This window comes from Balaenoptera borealis (assembly GCF_965194805.1).
Source record: "Balaenoptera borealis genome assembly, chromosome: 14".
NCBI classification, from domain to species: domain Eukaryota; kingdom Metazoa; phylum Chordata; class Mammalia; order Artiodactyla; family Balaenopteridae; genus Balaenoptera; species Balaenoptera borealis.
The window spans coordinates 77,185,075-77,200,300 of record NC_138875.1 but is presented as its reverse complement, the minus strand read 5'-3'; the positions used below and the strand labels follow the sequence as shown (position 1 = coordinate 77,200,300).

Genomic DNA, 15,226 nt, shown 5'->3' with positions numbered 1-15,226 from the left:
AAGCTAGGAAGTGCAGGACCCGGCTTGCCCAGGCAGGGTGGCCTCAGAGCCCAAGCTCCTGACTACCAAGTGCAGTGGCCTCTGTGTACCTCAGGGGTGTTTTGGGAAGAGCCCCAGCACAGAGCCAATTTAGCTCTAGACCTGGTGATGTTTAAGAGGGAACTCACTGGTGCCATATGAATCCATTTGTATGAAGTGTCCAGAATAGGCAAATCCACAGAGACAGAAAGTAGACTGGTGCTTGCTGGGGGGCAGGGGAAATAGGGAGTGGCTGCAAATGGGTACAGGGTTTCTTTTGCAGTGATGATGCTGAAAATGTTCTAAAATAGGTGTGGTGGTGGTCACACGACTCTATGAATAGACTAAAAGCCATTGAATTGTAGACAGGTGACTTGTATGATAGTGACTTGTATGATAGTGACTTGTATGGTGAGTTATATCCCAGTAAAGCTGTTACAAAACAAAAGTCAAAAAGAGGGAAGTAGGCAGAGTGCGGGGGGAGGTCAGGAAGAGTGAAGAGCAGGAGGGAAGAACATGTGCAGGTCCCAGGCCGCTGAGCCCGGGGCGGAAGCCAGTGGCTGGGGGGGCCACGGCAGTGCGGCAGCCAAGGGAGCCGCAGCAGAGGGCAGCAGAGAGAGATGGGGGACAGAATCCCCAGGACCGGCGGAGGACGGTGCCGCCCAGTGACGGTGAAGGGCCCGCGTGGTTGTCATCGAGGGGCCGGATGGGCTCGGCTTCCTCAGAGGCACTGCCCCTGGCAGCCGGGTGGGAGGCCAGCCGCCTGACGGGGTCGCCGTCCCCAGATGGGATGGAACACGGGAGGGAAGCCGGCTGCCCGGCCCAGGCCCCAGTCGCATCCCGGACAGCGGATGTATTGAGCGCACGGCCGCTTGCAGCACTGTCCCTGGGCACGTAACCCACTAATGGGATAGAAGAGCCCATCAGCTCCCTACACCCGCACCAGGAAGCAGGTGTCGCGGGGCCAGAGCTGGCCTTTAGGTTTGCGGTGCTGGCGGGTAGGAGACCAGGCTGTAGCGTCTGCCGGTGGGCCTTTGCTCACGCTCTGTGTTTCGTTCCAGAGGGCCTTCAACGCCCTGTGTCACAGCACCCACTTGTACGGCCGGAGGCTGGTGCTGGAGTGGGCCGACTCCGAGGTGAGCCTGCAGACCCTGCGGCGGAAGACGGCCGAGCACTTCCACGGTAAGAGAACTGCCGGCCACGGGCCGGGCTGCGGGGGCCAGGTTCCTGGTCCTCCCTCCGTCCCCTTCAGATCTACCCTCCGCCAGCCATACGCTTCTCTGTGCCAGTGGGAGGTGCTGACCCGAGTGGGTGGCATTGGTGGCCTGCGTGCCCTTTTGGTTTCCCAGTCAAGTCAGGTCATTGGGAGGCCTGGCAGGAAATCGGGGAGAGGAATAGCCTGGGTCAGGGTGGTTACCCAACCCCCCCGCCACTTCCTGCCTGATTGCCGCCGGCTGGCTGTTACTGCCACCAGAGGCCACAGCTCACATCCAGTGGCTCTCTGCACCCAGCACTCTCTGTCCAGGGTCCAGTGGCTGACCCAGGGACCACTTGCCCCGATTTCCCTGCGCCTGCTACCTGTTTACTGGACCCTCCTCAGTTATCCAGTTTGAGTGCCTTCCGCTTCCTGCCTGGGCCCCGATGGTCACAGGACCTAGCTCCACCTCTTATACACCTTGGTGGTGTCACACAGCCTCGCCAGTAATGCAGCCCATCCCCAGAAAATGCTTAGCCCCTGCCATGTCCCATTGCGAGGAGTGCAGCGGTGACCTCGGGGGGCTTTGGGTCCAGGTGGAAGGGGCTAGGTCCAGAAAGGCCTCCCCGCAGAGGTGACATTTGTGCCCCCAGGAGGGTTGCCCAGGGTTGGCCTGAGTGTGACACATCGAGAAACGGGGCAGCCAGTGCGGCTGGAGAGGGCAGCCAGAGGCCTCACACGGGCCTCACCTTCTCTAGCACATTGTCTAGAAACAGCATGGAAGCCCTTTGACTCTAGCTCTACCTGCCAAACCCTTCAGAACACACCCCCGTGCCCACCCCAGTGGCCTTTGCTGCCTAATCCTTCCCCACCACACCTCCCGTGGCGGTCACTGTCTCCAAACGCCAGGCAGGACTCTGTGTCTTTGCATGTGCCGTTTCCTCTGCTCAGAATGCCTTGCCTCTCAGTTTTGTTTTTCTTTTTTTTTCCAACCTGGCAAGTGCCTATCCAGCCTCTAAGGCCCAGCTCAAATGACACCTCCTCCAAGAAGCCTTCCCTTTCCTCACCCCCCACCCCCAGGTATCAGTAAATGGCTCCGTCCTCTGCTCTCCCACCTGTGTTCCTAAACCTCCTTGCCACGTCGTCATGTATTTCTTTTTTTTTTTTTTAATTTTATTTATTTATTTGGTTGCACCAGGTCTTAGTTGTGGCAGGCGGGCTCCTTAGTTGCAGCATGCACGTGGGATCTAGTTCCCTGACCAGGGATCGAACCTGGGCCCCCTGTATTGGGAGCGTGGAGTCTGAACCACTGCGCCACCAGGGAAGTCCCCGTCCTGTATTTCTTAATGATTCTTCTCCTCGCTGGACTGGCGCCTCCCCCAGGGTGGAGAGCGTGCCGTCGTGTGCCGTCATGTCAACTCTGTCACTGATTGGTTCATCTCTGGGCCCCCGTGCCAGCCTGGGCCAGTCCGAGGCTGGGGAATACATAAGCAAAGGCAAACGAGAAAGCAGAGCCATCAGGGCTAAGTACACAGTCGCAAGCACACAACTCAATAAGTCCCCAAATCCTGCCGTGCAGGAGGAGAGCCTATTCTTATCGACAGCCATTGACCAGCCTAAATGCACCCATCGGCAAATGTTTGTGTAAGGGACTCTCCCGTCCCCCTGCCCCCCACCCACCCACCCCGCGGGGGAGTGCAGGCTCAGCAGTCCTGCCCTGCATTGGAGAGCAGCCCCCTTCAATAAACTGAGCTCCAAAGACAGCATTTACTCCCTTACCCCAGCAGAAAGCCTCGGCTGGAGGCGTTTCTGTGGGATTGGCTATCTCCCCCTATCAGCTGCAGGCCGAGGCCCAGACAGGGGCAGATACAATAATAATATCAGGAAAGACAGCAGGTTATTTGCATACATCTTCCCCATTAATGCCCCAACAGCCCCATGAGGTGAGCCTGATTAGCCCCGTTTTGCGGATGACAGAACTGAGACCAGCCGAGCATTAAAGGGACTCGTGAAAGCTACTGTTTATTAAGGGCTTCCTCTGTGCCGGCCCGTCCTCTGTATGTGACACGCGTTGTCTCTTTCATCCTCACGGCAACCCTTCCAGCCATGGGCATGGCTGTCTACATTTAACAGACAGAGAAAGAGGTTCAGCCGTGTGCCCAAGACATGAGAAAGCCTAGAAAGAGCACAGCTGAGATTTGAACTCTAGACCAGCTCTAGAGCCCTCCGCCCTGCCCTGCCACAACCCCACTCATGGCATTATACTAGCAGATGCCACTTGTAAAAGCCTTGGGCCTTCGTTAGATCTAGGGTGTGTGTGTTTACTGCACGGCTTCCTTCCTCCTGACTCATCCAGCCCCTGAACCCAGAATGTGCAGGGTCCCTTCCAGAAATGGAGGGAATGGATACTAAATCATAATGAGAAACATAGGGGGCCCTTTAGAATTGACACCCTGCAATGTGCGTGTAACCTTGTCCCCATCTACAGATGAGGAAACCGAGGTGCAGAGGTGAGAAAAGGCCCCACCAAGGCCAGCGCTGGGTGTCAGAGCCCAGCCATGTGTTTGTACTTCTTTTGAGTCACCTTGAGGGGACATTCCCCCCCTCCCCGAGGTTCTGGAAGGGGCCCCTGGCTCTGAGCTAACCAAGTGTGCAGAAAGGGAGCCCTGAGAGACCCTCCCCAGCACCGCGGGTGGATGTCAGGGTCCCAGCAGGGAACAGAACTCACCCCAAGCCTGCCATGCAGAGGTGGGGGCAGGGTGCAGAGGTGAAGGGGCAGCAGGAGGAAGTGATGTGGGGTCCAGGGAGAGCAGAGGCCTTGGGGATGGCCAGCTGGTCCCCAAGTTTGGAGGGATGCAGCCAGTGCCAGGGCCCTGAACCAAAGCAGGGAGGGAGCCAGGGAAGATATGCCTGCAGCCCCCTCGCCCCCCTCTCTGCTCTGCTCTCCTCCCGGGTCTCGCGTTGGCCCATCCGTCCGCCAGAGGGCCAGGCTCCCGAGTGACTCCTTCCAGGGGATGGAGTAGGACAGGGGAGGGATTGGCAGCACCAAACAGAATATCCAGCATCTGTGGTGACCCACAAAGGTCAGGGCATAGGGCGGAGGTGGGGGGCTGTTTTCTGGGGGGCAGGACCAGCAGTGCCTGGCTTGGTGGGGATGTGTTCCGTCCAGAAGGGTCACTGGCAAACATGGCCAAGTGTCAGACCTCTAGCTGGCCTCACCTGTCTGGGGCATGAAAAGGCAGCAAAGAGGTAGCCTGAAAGTTTGGGACCCAAAGAGTCTGAAACAATTACCTATCATATTTATACAGCACTCTTTCCAAACAAATATATGATAATCCTTAGAAAACAAAAGGACACTATCCAGAGCACAGCAAGATATGACACAGGGATTTTTAACCCAGAATCCATGAAACCTTGTCTTCATGGGCCCTAGTCTAGGGCTGGCCTCAGAGGGGCTGTGAACACCCAGAAACGTTATTATCTGGTATGTGTATGTATGTGTGTGTTTACCTCTCTGGCAAGAGGATCTTTGTTGTCATCAGATTTTCTATCAGGTCATGGTCCCCAAAAAGTTAGTTTTAGGAGGAAGAGCATCAACTTTGGAATCACCAAGTCCTGGATTCTGTAGCCTCCCAGCTGAGTGTCCCAGGGCAAGTCACTGTGCCCCTGGGGCTTCTGTTTCCCGTTTTACAAATGGGGATACAAGGGTACTGCCTTATGGAGTACTGGTAAAGATGATCAGGGCAATAACAAGAGCAGCGCGAGCTGCCCTTTTTTTTTTTTTAACCCACACAACACCCTTAGGAGGTAGATGCCCTTAATCACCCCATTTTACAGATGAAGGGACTGAGGCACGCAGAGATGAAGTAGCTTACCCAGGATCACACAGGCAGTAAGTGGTAGAAGCAGGGACTGAACTCGGACAGTCTGGCTACAGCGTGCCATCCTTGGGGTGACTGCTCCCTACATCCTTCCCAAGGAAGCAGGACGCCGCGGGGGGGAGCAGGGTAGACGAGTCGGCTGAGAACAGGTGCTCTGGAAGTGTCAGCCCTCCCACCCAGCCACCCCATTGTCTGCTTGATGTCTTTGGAAACGGGGTGCCCACGGCAGCCCTGAATACTCAGAATAGGGCTGCTGGCCTCCTGCCCTCCTGACTGGACCCTTTTCCCTGCTCTGCCCCTTCCCTGTGGTGAAAAATACCTGGCTTGTTTGTGTTGAAATCCGCATTGTTCAGAGCTTCCAGGGCCCTGGCAGACTCCGAAGGCAGGTGGGATCCATGCCCAGTTCCCTCCCCCGGCCCTGATCTGTGCCAGGAAGGCACTCAGAACTCAAGTGGAGGCCCCGAGCCCCATTTGCCCAGCCTGAGCACCGAGGCCACGACAAAGGGCTCCCTGTGGAAGGTGGGCCTCGGAATGAAAGACAGGCGTCTTAACCATTGGGCGGGACCCAGCAGGAAGCTCGCTGGCGACACCGTGGCCTCTGAGCTGCCCTCGGGGACAGAGGGGGATGGCCAGAGAAATAGAGAGCAGCTTTGGCCCTACTGTGGCCGGTACAATCAGAGTTCACCTCTGCCTCTGGGATCCAGCTCCCTTGGGGGAGGCTGTGGGGGTGGGGTGCTGGTGGGCTGAGAGCTGCCCAGGCCCTATGACCAGCCCTTCTCACCTCCATTGGTCCCTGACAAGCCTAGGTCAAGACACACAGCTCCATGTGCACTTCAGGCCAGGTAATACTAATTACTATTATTATTACCATGACAACTTTTCATCTGTTAAGCCTCACTCCATGCCAGGTACTATCTATGGGCTTTCACAGGTATTACTCCTGTGGAATCCTGGGAGGTAAATACCATCATTATCCTCAGTTTCACAGACGAGAAAATTGAGGCACAGAGAGGGCAGATGATTTCCCCAGGGGCGCCCAGCTACTAGTGGCCGAGTCAGGAGTCAGACCTGGGCTCTTAGCCACCCTGCTGGCTTCATATGAGCAGCTGTGCACGGCTACCCCTTAACGTTTCACCCCAGTGTGCGTCCTCGTGTCCGTTCTGTTTCCTCAGGTAAGTCACTCGGCCTCAGCTTTGTCATCTGTACAGTGGGACTAGGGTGCCTACCTCATAGGGGAATTGGGGGGCTCACAGGAGATGAGGCCTCCAAAGCTCTCGGTGCACAGTGAGAAAGCAGCAAGTATTACTTATCTTCCCCTCCCCTGCAAGGCGCTAATGCTTCTTCCTTCTCCGGGCCACCAAGAACACTCCCTGTTTTCCTTGCATTCCGGTGGAGCCGGGCCGAGGGAGGGCGCTCTCTGGGTGGAGGAATGAGACATAAAGAAGAACCCCAGTTTTTAGGAGCCCTGACGATAAGGAGATAAGGAACGTGTGAGAGAGGGAGGGAGGGAGGGAGAATGAATGAGAATGAATAGCCCATCACCTGGGCAGCGCTCAGGACGGTACGTTTGCATCTGTAGATGCCACCTGTCCCCATGCCTGGCACGTGGCAGGCTCTGATTAGCACACAGTAACAGCAAGGAGGAGGAGAGGATTCCTCGCCAGTAAAAGTGCGTGATGTCTTGCTTTCCGATGCAGTCGTGGGAACTAAACACACCCAGCACCCAGTCTGGACATCGCCACTTATCTAGGCTCCCTATCCGCAGCCAAAAAAGCTCTTTTCAAACCTCCCCCCCACCCGCCGGCACCCCCTCCCCAAGCAGGAGGGTCTTCATTTCACCCACTGTCCCTGTATCGTGGCAGGGCATTAGATATTCCCTCGCAAGTTGATGCTTACGAAATACCCATCAAATGAAACAGCCGAGGGCAGCTCTTTGAAAGTTGTTCAAAAAGCTGCCCTGGGTAGGCAAAGCCCTTGACCCCAGACAGCGGTGCTTGGGCCAAGGGAAGAGCAAGACGGCCCTCTTCCTCAGAGCCGCCCTCCCCTCTCCCCTGTCCTCTCCCTGCCTTCCTTCCCGGCCCCCGGAATCAGCCTTCTCAGCTGCAGCTCGGCAGCCCCCGGCAGGTGAAGTGCTATTCTTCAGTGCCTCACGTGCGGGCGGGTGAAAAGAGAGAGCGCAGAGGGAAGAAAGAGGAAAGTCGGCCACTGGCTGTGTCCTTTTCTTCCCGAGCATGTTACAAACCAGCAGGGTCGCGGCATCGAGAAGCTTTCAGGGCCCCGGCAGGCCGCAGTACCTGCGAGCGCCACCGAAAGAATATAATGGTACGGAAGCAATCCGCCCGCACAGCCCTCTGTTTTCGAGTGGGCACAGCCAGGGAGGCCTAGGCAAACAGGCTTTTATTGGGCCGGGAGCGTGGCTCTGCTTCCCGGCGTTGTCTTATTCCAGCTGGGAGGACTGATGGGCTGTGGTTAGCGGCTGCACCTTTCACCTCCGGAGCTGGGAGCGCAGACATGACCGGCATGGCAAGTGGCTGGCAGCGCCGCCGTCACCCGCCTGCCCGCCCGCCCCCACCCTCGGCCGAACCAGGCCAGCTTGGGATGCGAGATCTGCCGTCTTCAGTCCCAGACGATGGGCACCTGTCCCATCGGTCACTGGCCTCCAGCACGGTGGCCCTCCTAGCCAGGAAGGAGGGAGCCCGACTCCTGGGGCCCTTGCCCCATCGGCCTGGCCCCCAGCCCCCCATGATTCAGATCTCAGCCAAAGTGTCAGAGATTCTACTTTTCCCCGAAAGTTCCCTTGTGGCACCGCGTACCTCGTCGCCCTTGAACTTTGTGTTCACGTGTGTGGTGGTTTCACCTCCCTACTCCCCGAGAGGCTTTGTCCTCCAGGGGACAAGGCCCTCTCCATGTCCGCTGCCTTGGCCCTGCATCTAGCACAGAGTAGGTGCTCACTAACAATCGGTGGGGTGAATAAACGAACAGAGATAAAAGCCCTGATCGTCAGAAGGGCCCGTTCTAATGGAGCGTCTAATGTGTACTGGGCACTGCAAGAGGAGCCCTGCGTGGTGTGCAGCCAGGTGGCCCTAACCTTCTCCCTCTAAACACCACTGGTCTGAAAGAGGCAATTGTGTGCCTTCTTTTTAAAGATGAAGTCAGGAGAAAAAGAAAACAGGAGAGAGCTTGGTCGAGGACGTACTGTGTGCAGGAGACATTGCCAGGTGGTTTCATACGCTCTCATTTTAGCCTTGCAGCTCCTTAGAAGAGGTGCTGTTCCCATTTTTCTGAGGTGCAAACTGAGCCCCAGAGGGGTCTAGTAACTTGCCTGAGGGCACACAGCTTTGCACACCGCAGAACAGCTCACTGTATTTCGCCACTCCCTACATCCCCAGCAGTTCCTAAATTTCAAATTATCCCCCCTTTTAATGGATCTGGGCTCCACAGTCCAGGTAGCGCCGTGGTTACAAACTACAGCCCCACAGCCAGATTCAGCCTGCAGCCTACTTTTGTAAATAAAGCTTTCGGGGGGAACACAGCCATGCCCATTTTTCACGTAGCGTCTCTAGCTGTGTCTTCGCACTGTGAGGACAGAGTTGAGTAGTTGTGACAGAGACCCTGTGGCCCGCAAAGCCCTAAAATATTTACTATCTCCCCTTTTACAGAAAAAGTTTACAGCCCCTAGGGCTTGAGATGGCTGCGCTTCTTTTGTCTAAAGCCACGGGTGGCTAATTCCTCCCACATAACCCCCCTTTCTCAGAGAACTACAATTCTAGAGGCATCATAACCCCACCCGCATCCTCCCGGCTAGAGTCCTCTGCTTAAGAATCCCCAGCTCGGGCTTCCCTGGTGGCGCAGTGGTTAAGAATCCGCCTGCCAATGCAGGGGACATGGGTTCGAGCCCTGGTCCGGGAAGATCCTACATGCCGCGGAGCAACTAAGCCCGTGCGGCACAACTACTGAGCCTGCGCTCTAGAGCCCGCGTGCCACAACTACTGAAGCCCACGCGCCTAGAGCCCATGCCCTGCAACAAGAGAAGCCACCACAACGAGAAGCCCATGCACCGCAACGAAGAGTAGCCCCCGCTTGCCGCAACTAGAGAAAGCCCATGCGCAGCAACGAAGACCCAACGCAGCCAAAAATAAATAAATACATTTATTTAAAAAAAGAAGAATCCCCAGCTCTTCCTGGAACAGAGGCCGCAGTGCCTTGCTTCCCACTTCATTCATTCACTCACTCAATTCTCCATTGATCGTCTAATTATCCAGCCTTACTCAGTACTGAGGACAAAGCAGCAAACAGAAGAGAAGGTGCCTGCCCTCATGGAGCTAGTATTTGAGTGGGAGAGAGAAATGATTTTAAAAAAAAAAAAAAGGTAATAATGAGAAAGTTATGATGATCGCAAGCCCTGTGGAGGAAATGCAAAAAGATAGTATCATACACTCGGGGGTGTGAAGAGGGAGGAGAGATTCCAAATGTGGTGGTTGGAACAAGTCTTTCCGAGGAGTCAGTGTTTTTGTGTGATTCAAAGAAACCAGCCAGCCCAGGATCTGGGGGGAAATCATTCCAAGCAGAGGGAGCCGCAGGTGCAAAAGCCCTGGGGCAGAAGCATGCTCAAAGCAGGCCATTGTGACTAGAGAATGAGTCCAGGGTGGAGAGTGGTTGGAAACAAAGCTGCAGAAGCCAGAAGGGCTCCCTGGTGTCGTCTTGTGGGGTGGGGCAGGGAGCCTGGCGTTTATTCAGGATACAGTGGGAAATCCCTCGAAGATTTAAAAAGAGGAGCGCCATGGCCTGATTTACACTCCATACCTCATCCTCGCTGCTACACGGGGCGTGCATTGTAGGGGAGCAAGAATACGGAGTAAGAGTCCCACTATAGTCGTCCCAGCAAGCCAAGGCGGTAGTCTGAGCAGGGACGGAGACAGGAGGGGTGGAAAGAAGCCAGTGGATTGAGCATATGTGGTAAAAGTAGAGCTGGCCAGACTTCTGGGAGGCAGGAGGGAAATTAAGGCCAGTACAGAGATCTTTACTCAGAGCGAGCCACTCGAAGGATGGTGGTGCTGCGTGATGATGAGGCCCTGGAAGCTGGGAAGAGCCGGTGGCGGTGGGAGTGATCCGGCCGCATGGGGTTTGAGGCACCTATTAGGACTCCCCATGGGATGTCAAGCAGATAGATCTATGAGTTGGGAGCTCAGGAGTGAAGTCTGGGCTGAGATATAAATTTGGAAGTCATCAGCATACAGATGATATTTAAAGCCTGCAACAGTTCACCAACCCCCCCCCCCCACCATAACTTAATCATTCACAGGACGGCACATTTTCAAAAGACTGGGGACCAGGAGAGCCCATTATCCCCGTGCCAGCCCTTACAAATATGCCTCGTTGATCTTGGCCCTGAAAACATAATCATCGGGCTTTAAAAATCACAGTCAGGAAAGTTCAAGCAAGTATGTCAAGTCACAGAGTTTATTATTCAAAATATCCCTCTGCCATGGATCTTTCCAGCTACCTGGAGACAGAAGGTTCCTATAGGCTGCCCTCGCCTCGTTTTTATTCCTCCATTTGGGTGCCTCTCATTCCCTCCTTAAGGCTTTGCTGTGGCAGCCCTTCCTCCAGAGGTGTCAGAGGCTCCAGCGGAAGGCAGGTGAGGGAGGACTGTCCCGGATTGCCACAAAGGGTCCTGACAGAGGAAAGGTCACTATGGGCACCCAGGGCCACCCAGGAGGTGTTGCGCCCGCGCCCCCTTGGAAGTGGATGCCCGCCCCTGTCCAGGGTGCTGAATTTGTTCTTCCTCCTTCTCCCAGCCCTGTTGGTGGGCAGCAGCAGGAGAGAGGTTGAAACTGGCCGGGAGGCGCACTCTTTCTCACGTGCCCCAGGCCACCCCAGCTGATGCAGGCAGAATCGAGAGAAGAAAAATCAGGAAGCAGGAGTCAAGGTGGCCCCTTGGTGGCAACTGCTAGCAATGGTGCAAATGGCTGAGCTGTGGCCAGGGAGCCAGGTTCAGAGAGCCGACTGTTTCTCCCTGCAGAGGTGCTAGGGGGGCTGGGGGGGCCTGGAGCAAGCTGGAGCAGGTGTTCTTGTCCTCCAGGTCACCCCCTCCCCCTCCTCCCTCCTTCCACCCCCCACTCCCCGAGCCTCTTTGAGTGGTGTTTTGGAAATATTTCCAAGCGCTTCGGCAATATCCTGCACGCTCTCTCCCCCTTCCCCCCGGGAGCGGCTGTCCGTGCGGGGAAGGTACTTGCTCCCAATCCAGCTAAATTGTTATTGACTTGTGTTCTCTGCGTTCTGCAAACATTTCACTCGGCTGTCGCCAGTGAGGCCAGGAATCCCTGCTCGGGCTAACGGGGAAACCAGCTGTGCCGGGCCATTTCTCCTGCTCTTCCTCATCGATCATGGAATTAAACTGACAGAAGGAGAATTTCAGAGCAACTTGGGAGGGGAAGGGGCTGGGCCCGGATTGGATGAGGGTTCGGGGACCTGGGGACCAGAGTGCTGGAAACAGGGTCAGGAGGAGGGTGGACTTGCCTCCAGGGTTGTGGCCGGTGACAGGGGGTGGCCGGGTTTGTTTCTGAACTGTAGGCTGGCCCAGGCCTGAGAAGCCCAAGGAAAACACACAGACGAGGAGGTTTTTATTACTCCTTCATGACCACAAGTGAAACCAGTGGGGTTTTGTAGCCAGAGAGGAGAGAGAAAGTAAATCAGAGGCTGCACTGGTGAGCTGTCGGCTGAGATCACAGATCTTTATTTTGCCTAGAAGATAAGGGGGAGAAAAAGTGTTGTGGTTTTTTTTTTAAATTAATTGTCACTATTTTGCTATCAGAGGATTTGACCCGAAAGTCAAGATTCTGGCCTCTCTTGAAAAATCAGGTCTGACCACCCCAGGTCCTACATTCACATAGAGTAGCTGGGGTCGAGTTACATGGGCTTTTTTTTTTTCTTCTTCTTCTTTTGCTGCAGTCCGCAGCCCTCCCTATAGTCAGCCACCCAGACCGTTTAACTCCGTCACATTCACACTTATCCTAGCGCAGACAGCATCCCACCTTGGCCCCTCGAGACAATGTTACTGATTTTTTCCTTTTAGCCTCTACTCCCAACCCAGGGCCTTTGCCAAGAGGAAAGGGACAGACAGGTAGTTAATGTCGACCAACCTCCTAGAAATAGGAAGATTCCCTCCAGGCCCGAGACAGGAGAGTCGGGTGGGGGGGAGCGGTGGGGGGCGCCTTCCAGCCTCTCCTGGTTTCCTTTTCTTTTGTCCTCTGCAATGAGTCACCTTCCCCTGGACACTCCCCTGCCTCTCTGGCCCTCACAGGCCGCTCCAGCACCTGTAACTAATGCAAACACGTGCAGGACCAAGCCCCAGAGCCCCCAGGCTTGGTGGCCCCACGGCCCTACCAGGGGCTGAATCCACAATAATCCAGGCCGGGCACCTTCACCAGCCCTGGTGGACGGAGAGCCGCCAGCCCGGCTGCCTGGAACTCCTGTGGGCCCGGGGTGCCCGGAGCACAGAGCAAGATCCACCCGCCGGGCGGCACCGGGGCTTCCCGCTCCACAGGAGCCAGAGTCCTTAGCGCCGTGATTCACAACGGCTGTAGTCACGGCCGTCTCCGTAGCCAGTGCCCACCCCAGGCCATTTGCATCAGAACCTCTGGGGGTAGGGTCCAGGTATCTGAGGTTTTCCAGATGATTCTGTCAGGCCGTGGGTTGGGAACCAATAGCTTCTTGAAAACATGGCTGATGCAGGCACTGGGCCGCTGCCATGCGGCCTGAGTCTGTTTCACGCCTTCCCTGTTGAGAAGTTCCTTCTGAGGAGTCTGGGCTGGCGTCTCCCCCTGCAGGGCGGGCAGCTGAGCCACGGGACCACAGACGTCGCTGTGGGGTGACGGGAAGACCCTGGGACCAGCCTGATCTGCGCTCAAGGCCCCATTCGGGGGAGTCTTCCCCAAGCCCTAGAACAGCTGCTTATGCATCTGGAAAACGGGGCAGTAATATCACCCGGCTCGTGGGAGACCTGTGAGTCCACACCCAGCCCATGCCTGGAGCCCAAAGAAGCTGGGCTCCAAGCCCGAGGACGCAGGGTTCTCTGCCTTCATGTACGGTCGGCCCCGGCTCAGCCTGCTAGGTTCCCAGTTTCCTGAGTACCGCCCGCTCTCTGGGTGTCTTTGGACGACACCTGCGTTGTTACTTTTAACATGACTCAACGCCTCTGTGTGCCTGGCACTGGGCTGTGTGCATCCAAGCCTTCTCTGTTGACTCTTCTTGTGGCGGGCACTACCGCCATGCCCTTTCTACAGATAGCAACTCGGGTAGATCAGACGGCCTGGGGCCAGTGAGTGACAGAGCTCAGAGCCCAGCTCTGCCCACCCTGGGACCCCAGCATGGCCTCTGTGGCTGCTGGTTCAGTTTCTCCTTTGGCGGCTGTATCCCCAGCACCAGGCCTGGCACAGAGTATATATTCAATGACTGTTTGCTGTGAATGACTGAAGGCTGGAACCCTCAAGGCCTGAGATCAGGAGAGCAGGCACTGTCCCCAGTTAACAAACAGGAACACTGAGGAATGGAGTTAAGAGGCTCCCTTAAATCCTTGAGGTGGCAGAGGTGGGCCTGGGGCCCAGTCTCCCGTCTGCCAGCCCCGAGCAGGGGCTTTCGGATCACACCTGGTTGTTGGGGGACCAGCTATGCTCTGAAAAGGCACATCCATGAAACAGCCTCCTGGTACCGAGAAAGGGCCACTCATTTGGTCTTAGGAGCCGGGCTGATCCTCTCTCTAAAGAGTGCCCTTTATTCTGTGATCATCTAGTGTGCACCTGCTGTAAACAGAACCCTGGGAGGCAGACCCATCGGGGTATCTGGGGGTTTTGCCCATGGGGGCTGCCAGTCTGGAGCCTGGGAGTCAGGGGGACCCAGGAGCAGGCAGCCTCACACGCCAGGCCAGCCCTCAGGGTGCCGGCCCCTCGCAAGACCCACATCCTGTGTCTCCAGCACCGTCATGTCCCCAAGGGTGGGGACTGCAGGTCGCTTGTGCCCCCCGATGGCCTGGGGCAGCAGGCCACTGAGTCCGAAGGCTGTGGTGGCTTGTCCCAACCTGGAATCCCGCCCTCCGCTCTCAACCCTAACCTCCTTCCTCTCCTCCCCTCGAGGGACAGACCGGAGAGAGGGGCACACCTGCTCCCCCTCCGCCCTCCCCCCCAGCCTGTTGGAGTCGCCTCAGGTACAGTTTTAACAGGGGAAACCTGCTACACGGGCCTGCACTTTACAGTTTGCCAAGGCCTCGCCTGCCCTTTGTCTCGGGGAGTAGCAAGCTCGGGACCTCCAGGAACAGGCAGAAAGCACCCAAATAAACGAGGCCTCCCATCTCCAGGGGCAACTGGCACACCGGCACATCACCCCATCCGTTATCCTTAGGTGGGGACATGGGCCCAGTGTGGCCAGATCAGCCAGTTTCAAGAGAAACTAGAAATGGAGATTCTTGTGTAGCCTTTCTTGTGTTTACATATTAGCAACTAAGCTTTTTTTTTAACGGTCCGTGATGTCGGCAAATCCAGATGCCCTTCAGTGGGCCTGCCGAATGAGGCCCTGCTTCATCCCGTTTGGCCACCTGTAGACAATGGTGTCTTAGCTTGGGTTCCCTGGAAGCAGCCTCTGACCAGCTAGGTAGGAGGGGAGCCAGTCGGGGTGCAGTGAGCAAGCCCCACTGTACAGCCCGCAGGGGCCCCTGAGAGCCGTGTGGCACCTGCCTCAGAACTGTCCCCCGGACTCGAGGGAGCTGGGACATTTCTCCAGGGGGCTTAAATCCCCAGCACTTCCAGCCTACCCTGTGCCAGGGCCACGCGTGCCCTTGTGGCCAGAGAAAGCTCCCGGCCCTCCAGGCGGGGAGCTATGAATATGCCCCAGAGCTGCCCGCTAACGCTGTAGGTGACCGTCAGGAGGGGACACCCACCGCGGCCGCTGCATCTGTCAAGGGCTGGTACCGCCATCCCCATTTTAGGGAGGAGGGCAGTGACCTGCCCACGCACTCTCAATAACAGTACCCATTAACGACAGTAAGGGCGGTCACTTTCCCCCGTGTCTCCTGCGTGCCGGGCGCTGTCGTAAAGGCCTTCAGCGTCTGTGCCCTTCTGAGGCTCTTCAGTACCCCAGG

The 15,226-nt window shown here is 56.5% G+C and overlaps 1 protein-coding gene across 2 annotated transcripts in view; it reads left to right on the top strand.

Annotated features, from left to right (window-relative positions):
- Positions 1-15,226, top strand: part of RBM19 (RNA binding motif protein 19) — a 124,755-nt gene that overhangs the window by 101,018 nt on the left and 8,511 nt on the right. The window contains exons 23-24 of one of the 2 annotated variants that reach the window (XM_082355714.1): positions 1,080-1,200; positions 2,412-11,075. In XM_082355714.1, coding sequence (XP_082211840.1) covers positions 1,080-1,200; positions 2,412-2,440 — 150 coding nt within the window. In that variant the 3' untranslated portion in view covers positions 2,441-11,075. Of the gene's footprint in view, positions 1-1,079; positions 1,201-2,411; positions 11,076-15,226 lie in introns of those variants that run through there. The other variant, XM_082355713.1, reaches the window with a different exon arrangement.